The sequence below is a fragment of the Ylistrum balloti genome, unplaced genomic scaffold (assembly GCF_031769215.1).
Source record: "Ylistrum balloti isolate Yb309-2 unplaced genomic scaffold, AGI_CSIRO_Ybal_v1 Utg370288, whole genome shotgun sequence".
Lineage (NCBI taxonomy): Eukaryota > Metazoa > Mollusca > Bivalvia > Pectinida > Pectinidae > Ylistrum > Ylistrum balloti.
In genome coordinates, this window is record NW_026782219.1 from 867,106 (window position 1) to 887,827 (window position 20,722).

The window sequence follows — 20,722 nt, forward strand, 5'->3', positions numbered from 1 at the left end:
ATAGTGCAATAGATATCCTTATTTCAGTTTGTGGACATTCATAGATTTAAAATACCGAGGCCAATCAATGAAAATTAATCATTTCACAAAAACATTATTGTAATTTTGTAATACAGAAAGGACACCTTTGCTGTTTTGGTATAAATTTACTCACCTAAATCACATTACTGAAGTAGAATTAGAATAAAACATTTGTTACCATCAGTAGATACCGAACCTCATATTTCAACCTCATCACTTTTCTTTGTAAACAGGAAACAAAACACTGTCATTATAACCAGGCAATGCATCCACATAACCAGCACAATACAACAACATCATCAGAACAATACATCCACATTATCAGAACAACACATCCATGCAACCAGGAAACACATCCATGTTACTAGGAACACATCCACATTATCAGAACAACACATCCATGCAACCAGGAAACACACCACTTTAACAGGAAACTCATCCCTGTAACTAGGGACACTTCCACATAACCAGAACAACACATCCACATTATCAGAACAACACATCCACATTATCAGAACAACACATCCACATTATCAGAACAACACATCCACATAACCAGAACAACACATCCACATTACCAGGCAACACATCCACGTAACCAGGGACACTTCCACATTACCAGGCAACACATCCACTTAATCAGAACAGTACAGCCACATATTCAGAACAACACATCCATGTAACCAGGGATACTTGTACCAGGCACTACAAGAGACCCTACCTTGAAATAACTGACTGTCGAATGAAAAATTTACCAAACAAACTTCACTTGAAATCTTTACAAGATCGCAATGACCTGTACAGCTAATATGTCTAATATGTTTGTGTTACAGAGATTCCAGTTGTTGTACACTGGCTACGAACAGGCTGATGCTGCAGAGAAGAGGCAGCTGGTGGCTCTCCACCTCCAGAGAAGACAAGGCGAACTGAACAGAAAGAAGAGAATCAACCTGGAAAAATACATGACTGAATTACAGAGGCCACACGTTGATGTACGTATAACACAAAGCTGTTGGTCAAGACTTCTTAAATCACTGGTGTGGCAAAGCTATAAGTAACCCGAGTCAGTTGACTGAGATTTCTAGGGTCAAATTGACTGAAATGATGTTCTACTGTTCTTGAATGGAAGATTTTATATAGAATAATTCAAATCTTGAGTGAACTTTCTTCTTAACTCAAACTTGGTTAGAAGCCTTAACATGGGGCAGCAGTTAATGTATACACAATTTATATTTGCATTATGTTTACAATATAGTTAAAGTTATATCACCTTTTTTAACAAAATCGTTTCTATGGCATGTTACAAGAACAATTGTGACTCAGATGACCGTTAAGGCCTTGGGCCTCTTGTTTTTTTTAATTTAGGGCCCGTTGTTGAAAGAATTGCAAAAAATATGACATGTGCATGGTTGCAAGGGCATTCATGTCTTGCAAATATTAAACTTATGAAATTTTCCTGATATCATTTTTAGTTCTGTAATATGTATACAGCTGTAATAGTGTTTACATAATATGTACCGTTTTTACAGTTCCAGAGAGTGTTCAAGTTCCTAAAGGAATACATCAAGGTAGAGGAGAAAGATCGTACCCACACCCTCAATCATTTCGTACACGTTCGTAACACTGATATGGAGGAAGCCAAGCGTATCCAAAAATCCTCACTCGACCATCTTGATGTCCTTGACCAGCGTATCAGTCAGGCCCTTGACATGCTCGACCACTTCCAACAGATCAAACAGAAAGTCAAGCCAATGATTGGTAAACATTTTAAAAATTACAAAAATCCAAGATTTGGAGCGAACCACTTTTATTTTAATAAAATCTACGTATATCTGTAATGCAAAAATCAGTTAACTTTGTGAATCAATGAGTAAATTGGTAGATTTCAATTGGATCGTTTCTATAGTAGACAAACATCAGTGCTGTCAAGTCAAATTGAATTCTTTTATTCACTAATGTGTGACATGATTTAGACTTAACAGTGGGGTTGGGGCAAATGTTTCACAAACATCATTTTAAGTGTTACTGCTGAAAGACAACATAAGTCCCTATAATGTTTTGATTTTTTCACAAATTTGCAACTTTCATGAATGCATGATCACTGAATGAAGGCTTTTTCAATATTATGTCCCACAAATATTTCAGATGTAGGTTAAATGCCAAACTTGTTATCAAAACATAAACTGGTTTGAATATCTCTGATAAAACATCTCTGATATATTTCTATATTTCACTTTGTCACTTTTGTAGATAACTTCCTTCGTGAATACCAGGGACTGGCAGAGTCTGCTAGGAAGGTTGTGTCACGACCCTTCACCCCAGAGGTCGACTCCGAGGAAGAGGAGGAGGATTCATCAGAGAGCGAGGAGGATTTACCACGTAAAAACTGATTTTAAAATTCTATAATTTGAGGGCAGAAGTTTCCCTGTATACTTAAACTTATATACTTGTTTACTTAAAGAAAAATGTTAAAAGTGATTTAGATGATTTTTGTAAATATCTTGTGGTTCCTTCGCACATGTATGAATGGGTCTAGATTTCAGATCTAATATCTCTATTGATTTCTGTATGTTATTTGTAGCTGCTGACAACAATGCAAACCTTGGACATGAGGACACTATCATCCCTATCCACAAGGTCGCAGAGGTCGTCCCGCTTCCATCCAACACCATCGACAATGACATATTAGATGACATGATACGGGAAGATGATGGAATCAACACTTTTGATGAAGAAACGATAGAAAACGAGCACGACACCAACTTTGTAGCTCACCATATGCATGATAAACAAAGTTTCGAACAGGTATAAAAAAAAATTTGTTACTATACAGTTTGGTTGAGTTGGAGCACCACCTAACAGTGGACTTAATGTACATAGCAGTTCTTGTTGAATTTCCATTTCAAACTCATATTTATGAAACCAGTTTTCAAATAGGCTAGTGCTGTGATGCAAAAGAATACACAGGTGTATGAGAGGCTAGGGTAGTGCTTTGATATCCGAAAGTCCTTGAAAGGTCTTTAAATTGTATATGTCCGAGTGTATAAACCTTGTAGCCTGCTAAACACACAGGATGACCTTTACAAATTGTAGTTGTTACCATAGAATAATACAGAGTCATGAATCTTATTTTCAGGCCATCGGAAATGCTGCTGGCATGCAAGTAGGGACAGCAACAGGAAGCATTTTTGGAATCGCCATCGGAAGTGTCGCTGTGTTTGTCATTATTGTTGTCGCAGTGATTATGCTGCGTAAGCACTCCCATCGCCGCCCAGTCACTCACGGTTTCGTCGAGGTTGACCCAGCAGCATCACCAGAAGAACGGCATGTTGCCAACATGCAAATGAACGGCTACGAAAACCCAACATACCAATACTTTGAACTGAATCAGAACCAAAACGTATAGAAGAAAGTCCTATGCATTCCAACATGGACAAAACTAAAGAACGGATGAGCGTTTAAAACCACTATTGAAATCATCAGTGTTGAAGTATAAGCATCCAACTCTCCTGCCTCTAGCTTCCAGATTACCATAATGTTGGAACTGAAAAGTTGTTGTACAATTTAGATTTCATCTAAAGCAATTGATTTCTTACCTTTGTGCTGGTTTTTTTTTTTCGAACAGAAATCATGTTTCAATTCTGCGATTTAAAAGCTTAAGAATAAGCCCTAGTTTACATACGGGAGTTGGAAATTGTGTATATAAGCTTAAGATCTGATAGTTATGTACTTGTCTTGTTTGTTTTTATATATAATACACTCGGCTTCAGGCAATACATTATTAAGTATTGGTTGTGTATCTCAACAGCTTTGTAGCGGCCATTGAGGCCCAACTTGGTGACGAGTCAGAAATTACAACATATGTGTAGTTTCCATTTCTCATGCAAAATCTTTCAGAATACAAAAATGATCATTCCAAACTTGTGTACATGTTTTTGTCAGGAAATTCACCTGGCTGAGAAATGAGATAATTGTGATATTTTTTAAAGTGGCACGAGTCAGAATTTGAACATGTGTGATGTGATATGGATTCTCTACTGTTGGCGAGACTGATTTTCCATATTTACTCAAAGAGCTCTATTGCATCGTGATGGAACACACCTACATGGATAAGTCCATTATATTGATATAGGGGTGACAGGGAGAAGTTGTCCTGTCACAACACCTATGTTCAAATTCTTTCAGTGAACAAAGCTTGTTTTTGACCAAGTGTGAATTTAAATCGTGTTTAGATAGTGTACATAATTTTGTGTTAATAAGTTCCTATCAACTTACAGATGAAAACTCACTGTACATAATTTCCTTGCTTGAAAAGTTTACTAAAACTTTGCTGTTTTTTTCTCCTCTTGCTCCGACTTTTTTCAACAAGTGTATTATATTGTTACATTTTGTATTCAAGTGACCACTTTACATTAAATATTATCATCATCTTTATTTTACCAAAAAAAAACCCATTGTGAGTGACTAGAGTAAATTCTGATATCACTTGTATTTATCATATATATATTATACATTGTATCTATACTGCTTCAGGTCTTTGTTGCAATAAATACATTTGGCTGGTGGAACTTTACCAACTCGCGTATACATTGATGTTTCCTTTATTTATTGAAAGGAAATGAAATGTTTATTTCAAAAAATAGGATAAGGACAAAGACTTTGTTATATATATATAGGTGTAACCTATACATTTTTAAATCTTGCGAGTTGTGTGAATTTTAAAACATTATCATTTTTTTCCAAAGATTTTTTGTGACACAAATTTATCAAGATAATTTTCCATATTTCACAAATTTATTTTATTTTATACATGTGAACCTATAAAATATATACATATATACCGCATTGGAGTTAGGTTGTATATATACATAGTTGTTGACTCGGCATCAAACGTGATTTTCATCAACATAAAACGTCGACCAACATCAGAAGTTTTTGTTTGTGGTTGTTCATGGTGGTTGTTGCAGTTTCATGTAAAAATCAGTTGTAAAATATATCATTTTAGATTATCTCCCTTGATTTTGTGCCAGTAACATTATAAATTAACTAATATTACTAAATTCAACTGACATCCCTAATATCAAAAGGTTAGAAATGAAATCCAAATATCAAGAAAATTCTTGTTACAATAAAATATCTTTAAAAATGATCAACTCTAGCTCATTTAATTTTAATTTAATAAAAATGGAACAAATTATTTCTATTTATTTAAACAATTTATTTTAAACATGAAATAAGTAATAGAGAAAGAAAATTAATTTCAGGGAGGGGAGAAAACTCTGAGCATTGTAGCAGTGTGGTGCCACCTTTTTAAAATAAATTTTTAGTTGAGTGTACAAGATTTAACTTTCACGTTCGTAAGATTTTTTCACCGTCTGATTTTGACAGCTGCCTGCTGGATTGATGTTGAAACAGGAACAGATTTTATACCAGTCAAAAATTATTTTGATGCATTAGCACATTCATGAAAGAAAAACGATTCAAATATAATCCTGAAATCCTTATTCAGTGGTACATGTATAGAATGTAACAGTATAAAAGAATTAAATATTTATGGAAAACGTGTGTGCTTGCATTGAACCAATGAACAGAGAACAGATAGATCTGTTATTACACCAAGAACTTCCTGGAAATGTACTTAAGTAGGCATATTGAAAAAAATATGTAAATACCAAATTTAAATACACTGAGATATGTATCAGTTTTAAAATCTATTTTTTATGTAAAAGGTGTATCATTCAAAAAGACGGTGAAACAAACTTCCTGAACAGCATTTAAGTTTTTGATTAGTCAGGTCTTCAATGTTGTCCAAATAGCTTCGAGTCGTTTACCATGTTTTTACAGGGATATTCAAGAAATGTGTACCTATATATGTATAAAACACATGTATGATTTTGTTAATAAAACTTGTACACTCAGTGTCTGTCTTGTGTTCGTCATTAACTCAAAGTTTCGGTCTTAGGTTGGTTTTGTCTTGCCTTCAACAAAACTAGGTTGGGTTTTGTCTTGCCTACAACAAAACTAGGTTCGTTTTGTCTTGCCTGCAACGAAACGCTTGGAAACAAGACTTTCGAGTGCTGTTACTTTACCAGTGGTGTTGTCAAAATTTCACCAACTACAGTTTGGCATTTAAATCCTTTGATCAGAAAATCTACGTCCAACTTGAACTAAATCTGGTCTCTAGATTGTTTAGTGAACTAAATGCTTCTGAACCCTCCAAATAGAGTTCTTGTATCACAAAATGCAGATTTTGAGAAATTAGTACAAATGTTTATGGCTTGGTTTATCATCGTATCGAGACAATTACTGAAAAATATTTGAGAAGTTTATCTCTCTCCTTAGGAAGAATTATATTATTGAGATAAAAATGCATTATTTCACTGAATTTTGTATAGCAGGATGGGCAAGATTCAAACCTAGCGAAAGATTTATGGAGAAAACAAGTAGGAGACATTGACAAGACAAAGCCTGGCAAAAGACCAAGTCATGTAAATGGAAAACAGATAGGAGACGCTGTACTGTCATATCTGTCTTAAAGAACCTGTGTGTAAAGGACACTTTTTTGGGTCCTTATGTAATGAATTTCATAGCAATTGGACCTCTCTATGAAGCCCACTTTTCTCTGCTCCCTTAAGTGGTCTCTATGGACAGTTGACAAAACCATGACAACTATTGGTGAGAGAACTTTAGACTGAGTCATAGACATGGAAAACTAGAAGATATTGACGACTGTTGGTGAGGCAAAATCTAATGATTGAGGGAGTAATTGTGATGGAAATCAAGTGGAAGACAGAGTACACATTGATAAAACATTGACAAGTGTTGGTAATATCAAATCTAAAGATGGGCCGGGAATGGAAATGGCAAACAAGTAAAGGTCAAACAGAGGACACATTGACTGAACACTGACGACTGTTGGCAGATGAAATCTAGTGTCAGAATACAGAACTGACGACTGTTGGTAAGATAAATCTAGTGTCAGAATACAGAACTGATGACTGTTGGTAAGATAAATCTAGTGTCAGAATACAGAACTATTGACTTGGCAGATGAAATCTTGTGACAGAATACAGAACTGATGACTGTTGGTAAGATAAATCTAGTGTCAGAATACAGAACTGATGACTGTTGGTAAGATAAATCTAGTGTCAGAATACAGAACTGATGACTGTTGGTAAGATAAATCTAGTGTCAGAATACAGAACTGACGACTGTTGGTAAGATAAATCTAGTGTCAGAATACAGAACTGACGACTGTTGGTAAGATAAATCTAGTGTCAGAATACAGAACTGATGACTGTTGGTAAGATAAATCTAGTGTGAATACAGAACTGATGACTGTTGGCAGATGAAATCTTGTGACAGAATACAGAACTGATGACTGTTGGTAAGATAAATCTAGTGTCAGAATACAAAACTGATGACTGTTGGTAAGATAAATCTAGTGTCAGAATACAGAACTGATGACTGTTGGTAAGATAAATCTAGTGTCAGAATACAGAACTGATGACTGTTGGTAAGATAAATCTAGTGTCAGAATACAGAACTGACGACTGTTGGTAAGATAAATCTAGTGTCAGAATACAGAACTGATGACTAGGCGAGATAAATCTGGTGACAGAATACAAAACTGATGACTGTTGGTAAGATAAATCTAGTGTCAGAATACAAAACTGATGACTGTTGGTAAGATAAATCTAGTGTGAATACAGAACTGATGACTGTTGGCAGATGAAATCTTGTGACAGAATACAGAACTGATGACTGTTGGTAAGATAAATCTAGTGTCAGAATACAAAACTGATGACTGTTGGTAAGATAAATCTAGTGTCAGAATACAGAACTGATGACTGTTGGTAAGATAAATCTAGTGTCAGAATACAGAACTGATGACTGTTGGTAAGATAAATCTAGTGTCAGAATACAGAACTGACGACTGTTGGTAAGATAAATCTAGTGTGAATACAGAACTGATGACTGTTGGCAGATGAAATCTTGTGACAGAATACAGAACTGATGACTGTTGGTAAGATAAATCTAGTGTCAGAATACAAAACTGATGACTGTTGGTAAGATAAATCTAGTGTGAATACAGAACTGATGACTGTTGGCAGATGAAATCTTGTGACAGAATACAGAACTGATGACTGTTGGTAAGATAAATCTAGTGTCAGAATACAAAACTGATGACTGTTGGTAAGATAAATCTAGTGTCAGAATACAGAACTGATGACTGTTGGTAAGATAAATCTAGTGTCAGAATACAGAACTGATGACTGTTGGTAAGATAAATCTAGTGTCAGAATACAGAACTGACGACTGTTGGTAAGATAAATCTAGTGTCAGAATACAGAACTGATGACTAGGCGAGATAAATCTGGTGACAGAATACAAAACTGATGACTGTTGGTAAGATAAATCTAGTGTCAGAATACAAAACTGATGACTGTTGGTAAGATAAATCTAGTGTGAATACAGAACTGATGACTGTTGGCAGATGAAATCTTGTGACAGAATACAGAACTGATGACTGTTGGTAAGATAAATCTAGTGTCAGAATACAAAACTGATGACTGTTGGTAAGATAAATCTAGTGTCAGAATACAGAACTGATGACTGTTGGTAAGATAAATCTAGTGTCAGAATACAGAACTGATGACTGTTGGTAAGATAAATCTAGTGTCAGAATACAGAACTGATGACTGTTGGTAAGATAAATCTAGTGTCAGAATACAGAACTGACGACTGTTGGTAAGATAAATCTAGTGTCAGAATACAGAACTGATGACTAGGCGAGATAAATCTGGTGACAGAATACAAAACTGATGACTGTTGGTAAGATAAATCTAGTGTCAGAATACAAAACTGATGACTGTTGGTAAGATAAATCTAGTGTGAATACAGAACTGATGACTGTTGGCAGATGAAATCTTGTGACAGAATACAGAACTGATGACTGTTGGTAAGATAAATCTAGTGTCAGAATACAAAACTGATGACTGTTGGTAAGATAAATCTAGTGTCAGAATACAGAACTGATGACTGTTGGTAAGATAAATCTAGTGTCAGAATACAGAACTGATGACTGTTGGTAAGATAAATCTAGTGTCAGAATACAGAACTGACGACTGTTGGTAAGATAAATCTAGTGTCAGAATACAGAACTGACGACTGTTGGTAAGATAAATCTAGTGTCAGAATACAGAACTGATGACTGTTGGTAAGATAAATCTAGTGTGAATACAGAACTGATGACTGTTGGCAGATGAAATCTTGTGACAGAATACAGAACTGATGACTGTTGGTAAGATAAATCTAGTGTCAGAATACAAAACTGATGACTGTTGGTAAGATAAATCTAGTGTCAGAATACAGAACTGATGACTGTTGGTAAGATAAATCTAGTGTCAGAATACAGAACTGATGACTGTTGGTAAGATAAATCTAGTGTCAGAATACAGAACTGACGACTGTTGGTAAGATAAATCTAGTGTCAGAATACAGAACTGATGACTAGGCGAGATAAATCTGGTGACAGAATACAGAACTGATGACTGTTGGTAAGATAAATCTAGTGTCAGAATACAAAACTGATGACTGTTGGTAAGATAAATCAAGTGTCAGAATACAGAACTGATGACTGTTGGCAGATGAAATCTAGTGTCAGAATACAGAACTGACGACTGTTGGTAAGATAAATCTAGTGTCAGAATACAGAACTGATGACTGTTGGTAAGATAAATCTAGTGTGAATACAGAACTGATGACTGTTGGCAGATGAAATCTTGTGACAGAATACAGAACTGATGACTGTTGGTAAGATAAATCTAGTGTCAGAATACAAAACTGATGACTGTTGGTAAGATAAATCTAGTGTCAGAATACAGAACTGATGACTGTTGGTAAGATAAATCTAGTGTCAGAATACAGAACTGATGACTGTTGGTAAGATAAATCTAGTGTCAGAATACAGAACTGACGACTGTTGGTAAGATAAATCTAGTGTCAGAATACAGAACTGATGACTAGGCGAGATAAATCTGGTGACAGAATACAGAACTGATGACTGTTGGTAAGATAAATCTAGTGTCAGAATACAAAACTGATGACTGTTGGTAAGATAAATCAAGTGTCAGAATACAGAACTGATGACTGTTGGCAGATGAAATCTAGTGTCAGAATACAGAACTGACGACTGTTGGTAAGATAAATCTAGTGTCAGAATACAGAACTGACGACTGTTGGTAAGATAAATCTGGTGAAAGTATAAGAACTGATGACTGTTGGCAGATGAAATCTAGTGTCAGAATACAGAACTGACCACAGTTGGTAAGATAAATCTAGTGTCAGAATACAGAACTGACGACTGTTGGTAAGATAAATCTGGTGAAAGAATACAGAACTGACGACTGTTGGCAGATGAAATCCAGTGTCAGAATACAGAACTGACGACTGTTGGTAAGATAAATCTGGTGAAAGAATACAGAACTGATGACTAGGCAAGATAAATCTGGTGAAAGAATACAGAACTGATGACTAGGCGAGATAAATCTGGTGAAAGAATACAGAACTGATGACTAGGCGAGATAAATCTGGTGAAAGAATACAGAACTGATGACTAGGCGAGATAAATCTGGTGAAAGAATACAGAACTGATGACTAGGTGAGATAAATCTGGTGAAAGATGGAGTTTTTGAGATGAAGACAAAATCAACAAATGACTAGCAAGCTAGCTATAAAGTAGGTTGAAATCAGTTTGACCAACTCAAAAGAACACATACATATCTCATTGTCAGGAACTTGTTTAATAAAATAAAAGTTTAAGTTTTCATACAAGGTTCAGTTAGTGATAAGCATTTAATTAATATGTGATTGATACAGGACCAATTGGCCTCTTGTTTAATTCATCAGACCTAAAGCAAACTGAATATGTCTAAAGGTATGTAATGTATTCCCTTCCAAAGACAAGAGAAAGAAAAATGTCTGTATTATTTATTTAAAACATCACATTATATCACACAATCTCCATATTAAGATGGATTTAAGCCATACTGCATCACTGCCAGCAATTTACTGAAGGGTTCCGCAGTAAAATCAGTGTATTGATGGTTTAGAAACTCTTCGCCATTCCATGGCTGCGACAGAATTTTTGTATATAAATTGTTTCCGGTATCAAGCCATGCTTGATTTTTAACTCCGCTTTGTGAACTAAAGTCCAGAGTATTTAGTTGGAAAAACACAAAATTTAGACCAGTTTCACCAACACTAGCAGTCTGTACACAGATTGGCTCTGGGAGAGTCTGCACATCTTTCTGTTGGACAGAAAACAAAAATAATGTCAGTTTCCACTAACCACAGAAAATGAAACATCATATCATGAAATCATATTTCAAGGCGTTCAATTTTCACTATTTTCTGAACTTTGATATCATTGATAGAAATTGTTTACAAAAATACATTAACAGTAAATTGAACTTTGATAATTCTAAATACTCGTTGTATCTTAAGTTTTTGTACGGTCATAAATTCTATCCCTTACTTTAACTGCTAACTTACACCTTTATGAATCAAAGTTTTATAAATCAAACTTTTCGATGTATCAAAGTTTTTTCACAGACCATAAGCTGTGATAACACAGTCATTGACACCTCATGATTCAAACAAAATATTAACATGTAATGTACAGGTATTTTCGCCCCATGACAAAATTTCACACATTTCAACGGAGAGTGCTACCTGACAATGGGATTATGATAGCCGCAATCATTAGCTCTGTGTTACGAGATTAATTAATGACTGGACACTGATTAAAATATAATTGCTAACTTAAAAGCTATGACATTTAATCTTAAGATAATAGGACGTCGTGTGATGATCACTGTCGCCAATGTCGTAATGGCATATACAATGACACGCCACAAGTCTTTGTTATTTTACTATATAGTTTTTGTATTTCTAACCTTTTTCAATAAATTTTGCTGACTTCTTTTATGGACTACATTTAATGAAATTTTGTACACTCCCTGAGAATTGTGTCCTGCTTCATCTCATATTATCTCCATTTTTTTTCCATTGTGTATAACCAGGGCAAAAATAATTTATTTGCAACATGTAATTTTCAGGATGACATTTTGACGTTCCTTTTGGTAACCGTAAATAGGAAAATGGCGTCACATGGAAATTAGCAGTGTAGATAATTCTGTATTACTCCTGGTGCAAACAATGGAAAATTAAATGAAGATTATGGGAAGAAAATATGGATAGAATTGTACAATTGTAAAATATTCTCAAAATCCATCCCTAAACAAAGTGAAGAAATTTCATGGAAAAGATTTGAGAGTATAAAGAATATAAGATTAAATTGAAAAAATGTGAAAGACTTATGTCATGTTACTGTAATCAGGTCTTGGTTACAGAATTATGAAAATAATCTGAAGATATACTATCACTTGTCTGATGATTTCACTTGTTCCCAAAGTGTCACTTTTCAGTTTTAAGAATATATGCACGAGAAACACAGTAATTTATCTGTCAATCATGCATTCTCTGATTGATTCAGACTAGCCGTCGTCAGAACATCCATAAACACTCTTGTAGTTTCTACCACCTAAGATAGTTAGTGATGTCATTTCTGAACAGAATACATTATGATATTAATTTTACTCTCTTTTAAATTCATTAGTGCCTATAACTTTTATGTATCAGTCTTAAAATAGTTACTTCAACACTTGACCACTTTGATGCTACACATTTTTTATCTAAAATTAACCGTTAAAATACATATACCGTGTGACATGATGGCACAAATGCAAATGTAAGCAATCAATTTCTCTTCGATTTCTATTTAAAGTTATGTTTTTATTTTTTCATAAACAAAAATGTTTTAGATAAAATTGCATCTTTTTACTTACATTTGTGTGTTAGTATTTGCTGTGTTTGTTCAGGTAGAAATATTGTGTCATCAGCTTTAGTCATGAATAAAAAAAATTTAATAGAACACACCACCAATGATTTGAAGTCTTGACATATCAAAGTTCTTAGGTCTAATTCGTGTTTCAGCTGCTAGATCATCACATCCACAGAACAGTAGTTATAAATAAAACTTACCCCAAACCTTAGTCGTGTCTCAGCTGCAAGCTCACCACATCCACAGAACAGTAGTTATATATATAACTTACCCCAAACCTTAGTCGTGTCTCAGCTGCTAGCTCATCACATCCACAGAACAGTAGTTATATATATAACTTACCCCAAACCTTAGTCGTGTCTCAGCTGCTAGCTCATCACATCCACAGAACAGTAGTTATATATATAACTTACCCCAAACCTTAATCGTGTCTCAGCTGCTAGCTCACCACATCCACAGAACAGTAGTTATAAGTATAACTTACCCCAAACCTTAGTCGGGCCTCAGCAATGGTGTGGGCCAAACAATACATCATGGACCTAGCTTGTCGTGAGTCATCATTCCAATAATCACAGTTGGATGTTATGAATATGTGTGGATGAAACTCTGTGCTACTTCTAAAACCTGAATTAAAAAGATTCTACGCCTGTAGATAAACTACTTATTACACCTGTAAAAGTACCATTCATGGTTTTGGCCTTTATTGGCCCAAAAATCTATCAAATTTTAAAACCCATCATAATTTTTTGTTGTTGTTTCAGCTATAGTTGTCATGGTAACTGACTGCATCATCAAAATGAACTTTACTATTTCATTCAAATATTTTATCGACAATACATCCAAGGAATTGACACGAGAAATAAGTATAATATTGAAATCAATTTAGACTTGAAGATCAGGATCTCCCCAGAAGTATTTTGACATGAGAACTCAGAATAATATTGAAATTAACTTGGACTTGAAGATCAGGGTCTCCCCAGAAGTATATTGACATGAGAACTCAGTATAATATTGGAATTAATTTGGACTTGAAGATCAGGATCTCCCCATAAGTATATTGACGTGAGGACTCAGTATAATATTGAAATTTATTTGGAACTGAAGATCAGAATATCCCCAGAAGTATATTGACATGAGGACTTGCGTGGATACCAAATCCAACAGAGAAGCGAAAGTTTATTGGCCTATATCCCAGGTAGTAAACAAACACATCTATTTTAGGTATCACTGACGAAAACCTTAACTGATATAGTTAACCTGATTGAATGTCTATTTTCAAATTTTTGAAAATGGAGAGTTTGACTAGACCTCCAATTTCCTCTGGCATCAAATACAGAAAGCAAAATTTTAGGGAATGTGATATACATGTGCATTAAAAATAATTTTCAAAAAAATTACCTCTACCTTATTTTTCACATGGTGTTAGTTGTTAATGTTTATCAGTAACTTGACTTCAGGAAGACAAGGAATGTGTTTTTATATCCAATGACTCACCAATATTGTTGATTAAATCATAAAAGTGGGTTGATTTGAAGTCGATTGTTGGCAGGATTGGGTACATATCTGGTATCACCTCATCATTGGTACGCCTTACTGTATCCTCATCAGTAAATCGAGGCAGTGGATTGGGTCCCATTAGAAGGTAGTTTGACGTGCTCTTTATCACAATTTTCTCACCTACAGGTAAATCAATTAACTTGGCCATATGTAAACTCAAATTAACTGGTTCAATTTGTATAATTGTCTTTAAAAATATACTTATTGAACACATAGGATCCTACAAGAGGTTTTTTTTAAAGAGCTTTTGGTGATGACAAATGCATGTCAGACAATAAGCTTATTTCTGACAACACATGTCTGACAATAAGCTAATTTCTGACAACACATGTCTGACAATAAGCTCATTTCTGACAACACATGTCTGACAATAAGCTAATTTCTGACAACACATGTCTGACAATAAGCTCATTTCTGACAACACATGTCAAACAATAAGCTCATTTCTGACAACACATGTCTGACAACAAGCTAATTTCTGACAACACATGTCTGACAATAAGCTCATTTCTGAAAACACATGTCTAACAATAAGCTCATTTCTGACAACACATGTCTGACAATAAGCTCATTTCTGACAACAAATGTCTGACAATAAGCTCATTTCTGACAACACATGTCTGACAATAAGCTCATTTCTGACAACACATGTCAAACAATAAGCTCATTTCTGACAACACATGTCTGACAACAAGCTAATTTCTGACAACACATGTCTGACAATAAGCTCAGTTCTGACAACACATGTCTGACAATAAGCTCATTTCTGACAACACATGTCTGACAATAAGCTCATTTCTGACAACACATGTCTGACAATAAGCTCATTTCTGACAACACATGTCAAACAATAAGCTCATTTCTGACAACACATGTCTGACAATAAGCTCATTTCTGACAACACATGTCTGACAATAAGCTCAGTTCTGACAACACATGTCTGACAATAAGCTCATTTCTGACAACACATGTCTGACAATAAGCTCATTTCTGACAACACATGTCTGACAATAAGCTCATTTCTGACAACACATGTCAAACAATAAGCTCATCTCTGACAACACATGTCTGACAATAAGCTCATTTCTGACAACACATGTCCGACAATAAGCTCATTTCTGACAACATATGTCTGTCAATAAGCTGACTAACATCTACTGTAAACATATATAAGTGACAATTAGCACAATCAAATTGCAACATAATAGTTTTAGCACTAAAAACAATAAAATAAGACTACCACAGAAATATGTAAATCTGAAGTATTGCAGTTTCAGTATAACTGATAAATGCTTTACCAATTTCCTGTAATAAGCCCACCCCTAGACTTTGAGTCAGAGATTATGTGTTGCCCCTCAAATATCATTGTCCTGTAATAAGCCCACCCCTAGACTTTGAGTCAGAGATTATGTGTTGCCCCTCAAATATCATTGTCCTGTAATAAGCCCACCCCTAGACTTTGAGTCAGAGATTATGTGTTGCCCCTCAAATATCATTGTCCTGTAATAAGCCCACCCCTAGACTTTGAGTCAGAGATTATGTGTTGCCCCTCAAATATCATTGTCCTGTAATAAGCCCACCCCTTGACTTTGTACCAGATTATGTATTGGTTCCCTCGGCCTATAACAAGATAAATATGCTATGATTGCCAATCTAGTCTTTGTGAACAAACAATCCCCACTTTGTTCTATCCATACCTACCCATGAAGGTGTAGAATGCATCAAATGCCGGCTGGATAATAAGCTGTTGGTCCTTAAAAGCCGCAGGATAACGTGCATTAATGAGACTGTTGGCCAGGCGTACCATGTTTGTACCAAGAATGTGACTACAAAATAGAATAGATAGGTGTATTGTAGGATAAGACTGCTAACTAGAGAGTGTGACTATAAAATAAAACAGGATTAAGTCTTGTTTGATAAGACTGTTGGTTAGATATAAGGGTAGAGTTGAGTTGTGTATATTTACACTGGATAAAGTTGAGTTGTGTATATTTTACACATGGTAAAGTTGAGTTGTGTATATTTACACTGGGTAAAGTTGAGTTGTGTATATTTACACTGGGTAAAGTTGAGTTGTGTATATTTACACTGGGTAAAGTTGAGTTGTGTATATATACACAGGGTAAAGTTGAGCTCTGTGTATTTACACAGAGTAAAGTTAAGTTCTGTATATTTACAATGGATAAAGTTGAGTTGTGTATATTTACACTGGATAAAGTTGAGTTCTGTATATTTACACAGGGTAAAGTTGAGATGTGTATATTTCTATGATTTCTGAATACTTACATACTTTTGTTCCTAGGAATACCATATTCACGTTGGAAATTCCATTTGATACAGGATTTATCAATCCTTCTGGGAAGTTTTTGTTGGCTTGGATCCCATACCTGACTCTGAAGGATAATCCTCTTCAGAAGGTCATTCTGAAACAATTTATAAAAAATAATGACTTCTGATTCATAGACAGTAGTGAAAAGAAAATTCTCTTTCCAATTGTAAATTACAATAATAGTGACAAGAGTTGTGTGCCTTGAACAATGAACATAGGAACAGCAGCAAGCAAATCTTAAATTGATTTCTAATGTAACAAGGCATCGCAAATGATAAAAATCCCTCGCTCACATAAAGTTTGTTACAGAACACATTCCTTGTGTTGCATCTAACAGTGTCTTGTCAAATTACACTAGCAACTTCATCCTCTGATAATTAATGTAATTGTGTTTAAAAATTACCAACACACATGTAACCTTAACGTTGACGTTAACGGAAACAACAACTAGTTCAAGTTATGATGATACTTGACCAATATGATAAAATGTTTGATCAAAATCTGTTAAGAAATGAAGTGGCTTGAACGATGACAATAATTTTCTATTAATAGTAAGTGACCTTAACGTTGACCCTGGCACACTAAAATAAAAACTCATTCCAGGTTTTAATGAAATTTGACCAAGATTCAAAATTTGATAAAAATCAATTCAGAAATGAAATGGCTGGAGGGACGACATAAGTGAACATACATATGCATGTATGTAAGAAGGGGACATTATATCACTTCAACAGTTGCCGGCCGCAAGGGGATGACAAAAACAGTTTTTTGAAGAAACACACATATGATGGTCTTTAAGTTAACAAATATTGGTCATTTAGATTCTGACATTAATGTTTCCACAGTAACCTGATCGGTACAAATATGACCTTGTCCACACCTGGCCAGTATAAATATGACCTTGACCTTATCTAAAAGAATAACTATGGCCTTGACCTCACCTGGTCAGGGTGTTCCACTTCATTCATTAAAGCAGACACACTCTCTGGCATTCCACTGTAGACCACAGTTTTTGTCAGATTCTGTGCTTGTTTTATACCTGTAACAAAAAAAGATTACAAGTTCAAATAATTACTATATAAAGTTTAATATTACAAAAACTTGGCACCTGATTTACACTACAGGGGATGTAATGTTGATATACTGACAAGCATAAAAGATAAAGTTAAACACTCAGCTCAGCAAACAGAGAATAATAGAAATGTATGACATATCAATATATTAAATCTACGTTAAGCCAGGGCTCTCACACCCCATTTTGGGACTGTGGCCCCGGGCCCTCAGAATTGGGAAAAATAGCTGTGTTTTCCTTAGAATTGGGAAAAATAGCTGTGTTTTCCTTAGAATTGGGAAAAATAGCTGTGTTTTCCTTAGAATTGGGAAAACTTGGTGTCTAAATTGGGAAAAAAAGATACTATTTTGCATTGGGAATGGGGCCTGATATCGGCCCCAAATCTGGCAGATCGAGAGCCCTGCAAGCTAAAACTAGGACAACTGTGAAGTACAAGTCCTGCACACGAAAATAAATCAAATTCTAAGAAAGCATTTGTTATCTGTCTACCTACATGGATACCAATGATAAATGTATAGACATCCCGAAAATTTAATTCCCAGGTATCTTTGCCAAACTAGGATAAGTGCAAAATATTAGTCACAGCAAAAACAATTATACAGTGAGTTAACAAACAAGTTTTATTGAAAAACATTTGTTCTCTTTATCAATGTTTGGAGATTTCATGAAAAGAATTTTAGGGGTTACCTTACTTATAAAATCATGAATATTTCCAGCATGATTTGAATCATGAGATGTAAAAATGTGATTTGAGTGTCAATAAAGACTGACATAAAATTAGAGCTGTTTGAAGTACCTTCAATAAACCGATTAATATTGGTGAATTCCCATACTGGCTGAGTGTTATAGCCTGGAAGCTCCTTCTCATCAACAGATTGAGATGCAGGTTCCAAATCTTTTCTTCTATTCCACTCTGTCTTCTTTAATGGGTCCGAGATTTCAATATCTAAAATAAATGCAAAACGATTGTAGTACATGTTTCCATGTCACTAACATACAATAATTATTTCACAAATATAATTGAACTTGTAAATAAGTGACCTAAGCTCACAAGGACTGGTTGACTTGAAATAAATTGAAATACACTGCTTTCACTTCAGTATATTCACAAAAATAAAATGTGTCCTCTAGCAGCTAAAACAAGTATTAATTAGCATATCTAACATGTTTAAGTCCAAAAAATAATTGTTCCATTTGTAAAATCAGTTCACACTCAAGGGAGATAATTCATTTTAAAGCTCAGATATTTGAATCTTGCACTCATGATTTTGCTGTCAGACTCACTCAAATTTGGAAAACCCACCATATATGTTAGCTATGGGACTCATCAGAATGTTGGATAAAGTGTTCTTGACTCGCTTGAAAAAAAAACCCTAAAAATTTTACTGCATCTTGCAAAGTTGGATGATTTTATTTATTTGAGTGAGTCCAAAAGCAGAAAGTGGCCCTTCTGCATGATATTCAGTGAGGTAATAGGGCTCCCTATCTGCTTATATCAGAAACTGCTTCAACAAAGACTGGTAAAACTAGTCTATTTGTATTATTTAGACATGTTTCCTTACCGTCTGGTATATCTGGCATCTCTTTCACTTGGTATGGGTACTTGGCAGCCCAAGCCCTTTTAAAGGGCTTTGCAATTTGTTTTAAAAGTGGTTGAGTTACTCTCATCTTGGATTACTGAAAGACCTGCAACAAATCAAAATCGTTTTTAAGCCTCTTTCTTAAATCTCAATCTTTGGTGGTTTTTCATTAGGATATAAAGGTACTGAAAAGGATTTTTTTGCAAAGAATATGAAAATTATAGTGCAGCTGTTTTCAAAGTTAATCACAGAAATATGCTTGAAACTACTGGAACCAATTCATATGATGAATTTATCATGAAGCAATTTCAGTTTCAAGGTGTTTTCCAGGGATTTTTCAGTAACTGAAAAAGTGATTTTGAAATCTATATAGGAAAGCACTAAAACTGTTTAAAAAAAAACTATTTGATGTGTTTGTATTTATAAAAATAATAACCAAAAGAGGTGCAAGAATCAATTAAAGATGCTGAATTCTGAAATTTTGGTGTTTAGTATCATAATGGATGCATTCAGTTGTAAAATACAAAGAGGTCGCAGAGTAAAACTGAGATAGTCTGAGACAGAGGAAATTTCTTTATAAGCTAGCTATCCTGGCCATGATAGTATTAAAGAATCTGAACAGGCACAAAGAAGAAATATTCTGTGAAGTGCCACAACACTTATTATGAAACTTACCACTGGTTGACAGAAAACTCAGGTCATTACAGTTTTAAGTTCTGACGCTAACTACAGGCTAGAAGTGAATGGGGCACAAGTAGATATGATTTGATGACAAGCTATTAAGCGGGGCGGGAATGGCGGTGTGTGGGGGGTGGGGGCAGGGGCGAGGTATTGAGAACTATTGGCGTACACGGTCACGGGTGAGATATATCACTACTAGAGAGATTATGATCTGTCAATGTCGTTTCCATTTCACTGTGTCTTGAACCATCTGTAAGTGTGTAGTCTCACTCAAAAGCTGTAAATATAAATATTAGTATACCTTGGTGAGCATTACTATGCAAATTCTAAACATCATAATTTCGGCTCACCTCAAGCTCTAGTTTGTTAGAATGACCCCATGCTTCTCTTTCAGCGGGGAGCGTTCAGTATCTAACATTTTAAACTAGTGCATATGAAAATAAAATATTTATGATAATAACCAAAAATATCTTAACACTTTGTAATAAATGAGGATGTTATATTATTCACTAAATTAAAATGATATATTCAAATAATTACCATATCTCTTTGTTTTACTTTAAATAGCCGCTCCC

At 34.8% G+C, this 20,722-nt stretch overlaps 2 protein-coding genes across 3 annotated transcripts in view; one reads left to right on the forward strand and one right to left on the reverse strand.

Annotated features, from left to right (window-relative positions):
- Positions 1 to 5,940, forward strand: part of LOC132552960 (amyloid-beta precursor-like protein) — a 46,286-nt gene extending 40,346 nt beyond the window's left edge. For both annotated transcript variants that reach the window (XM_060217160.1, XM_060217161.1), the window contains exons 7-11: positions 855 to 1,013; positions 1,551 to 1,779; positions 2,272 to 2,400; positions 2,603 to 2,826; positions 3,158 to 5,940. In XM_060217160.1, coding sequence (XP_060073143.1) covers positions 855 to 1,013; positions 1,551 to 1,779; positions 2,272 to 2,400; positions 2,603 to 2,826; positions 3,158 to 3,427 — 1,011 coding nt within the window. In that variant the 3' untranslated portion in view covers positions 3,428 to 5,940. The remainder of the gene's footprint in view (positions 1 to 854; positions 1,014 to 1,550; positions 1,780 to 2,271; positions 2,401 to 2,602; positions 2,827 to 3,157) is intronic.
- Positions 5,941 to 10,998: 5,058 nt separating this feature from the next.
- LOC132552919 (large ribosomal subunit protein mL37-like) lies at positions 10,999 to 20,547 on the reverse strand. The gene is made up of 9 exons (XM_060217120.1): positions 20,498 to 20,547; positions 19,449 to 19,572; positions 18,683 to 18,832; positions 17,756 to 17,853; positions 16,772 to 16,908; positions 16,187 to 16,311; positions 14,423 to 14,605; positions 13,413 to 13,552; positions 10,999 to 11,333 (listed from the first exon to the last, which is right to left on the reverse strand). The coding sequence occupies exons 2-9, from the start codon at positions 19,552 to 19,554 to the stop codon at positions 11,052 to 11,054; spliced, it is 1,221 nt and encodes a 406-aa protein (XP_060073103.1). The 5' UTR covers positions 19,555 to 19,572; positions 20,498 to 20,547; the 3' UTR covers positions 10,999 to 11,051.
- Positions 20,548 to 20,722: the final 175 nt, after the last annotated feature.

Coding starts and splice junctions, on each gene's coding strand:
- LOC132552919 (XM_060217120.1), bottom strand. CDS start 19,554: ATGAGAGTAACTCAACCACTTTTAAAACAAATTGCAAAGCCCTTTAAA. Junction 16,909..17,755: donor AAGTGGAACACCCTGACCAG/GTGAGGTCAAGG, acceptor AAATTGTTTCAG/AATGACCTTCTGAAGAGGAT. Junction 14,606..16,186: donor TGCATTCTACACCTTCATGG/GTAGGTATGGAT, acceptor ATTTACCTGTAG/GTGAGAAAATTGTGATAAAG.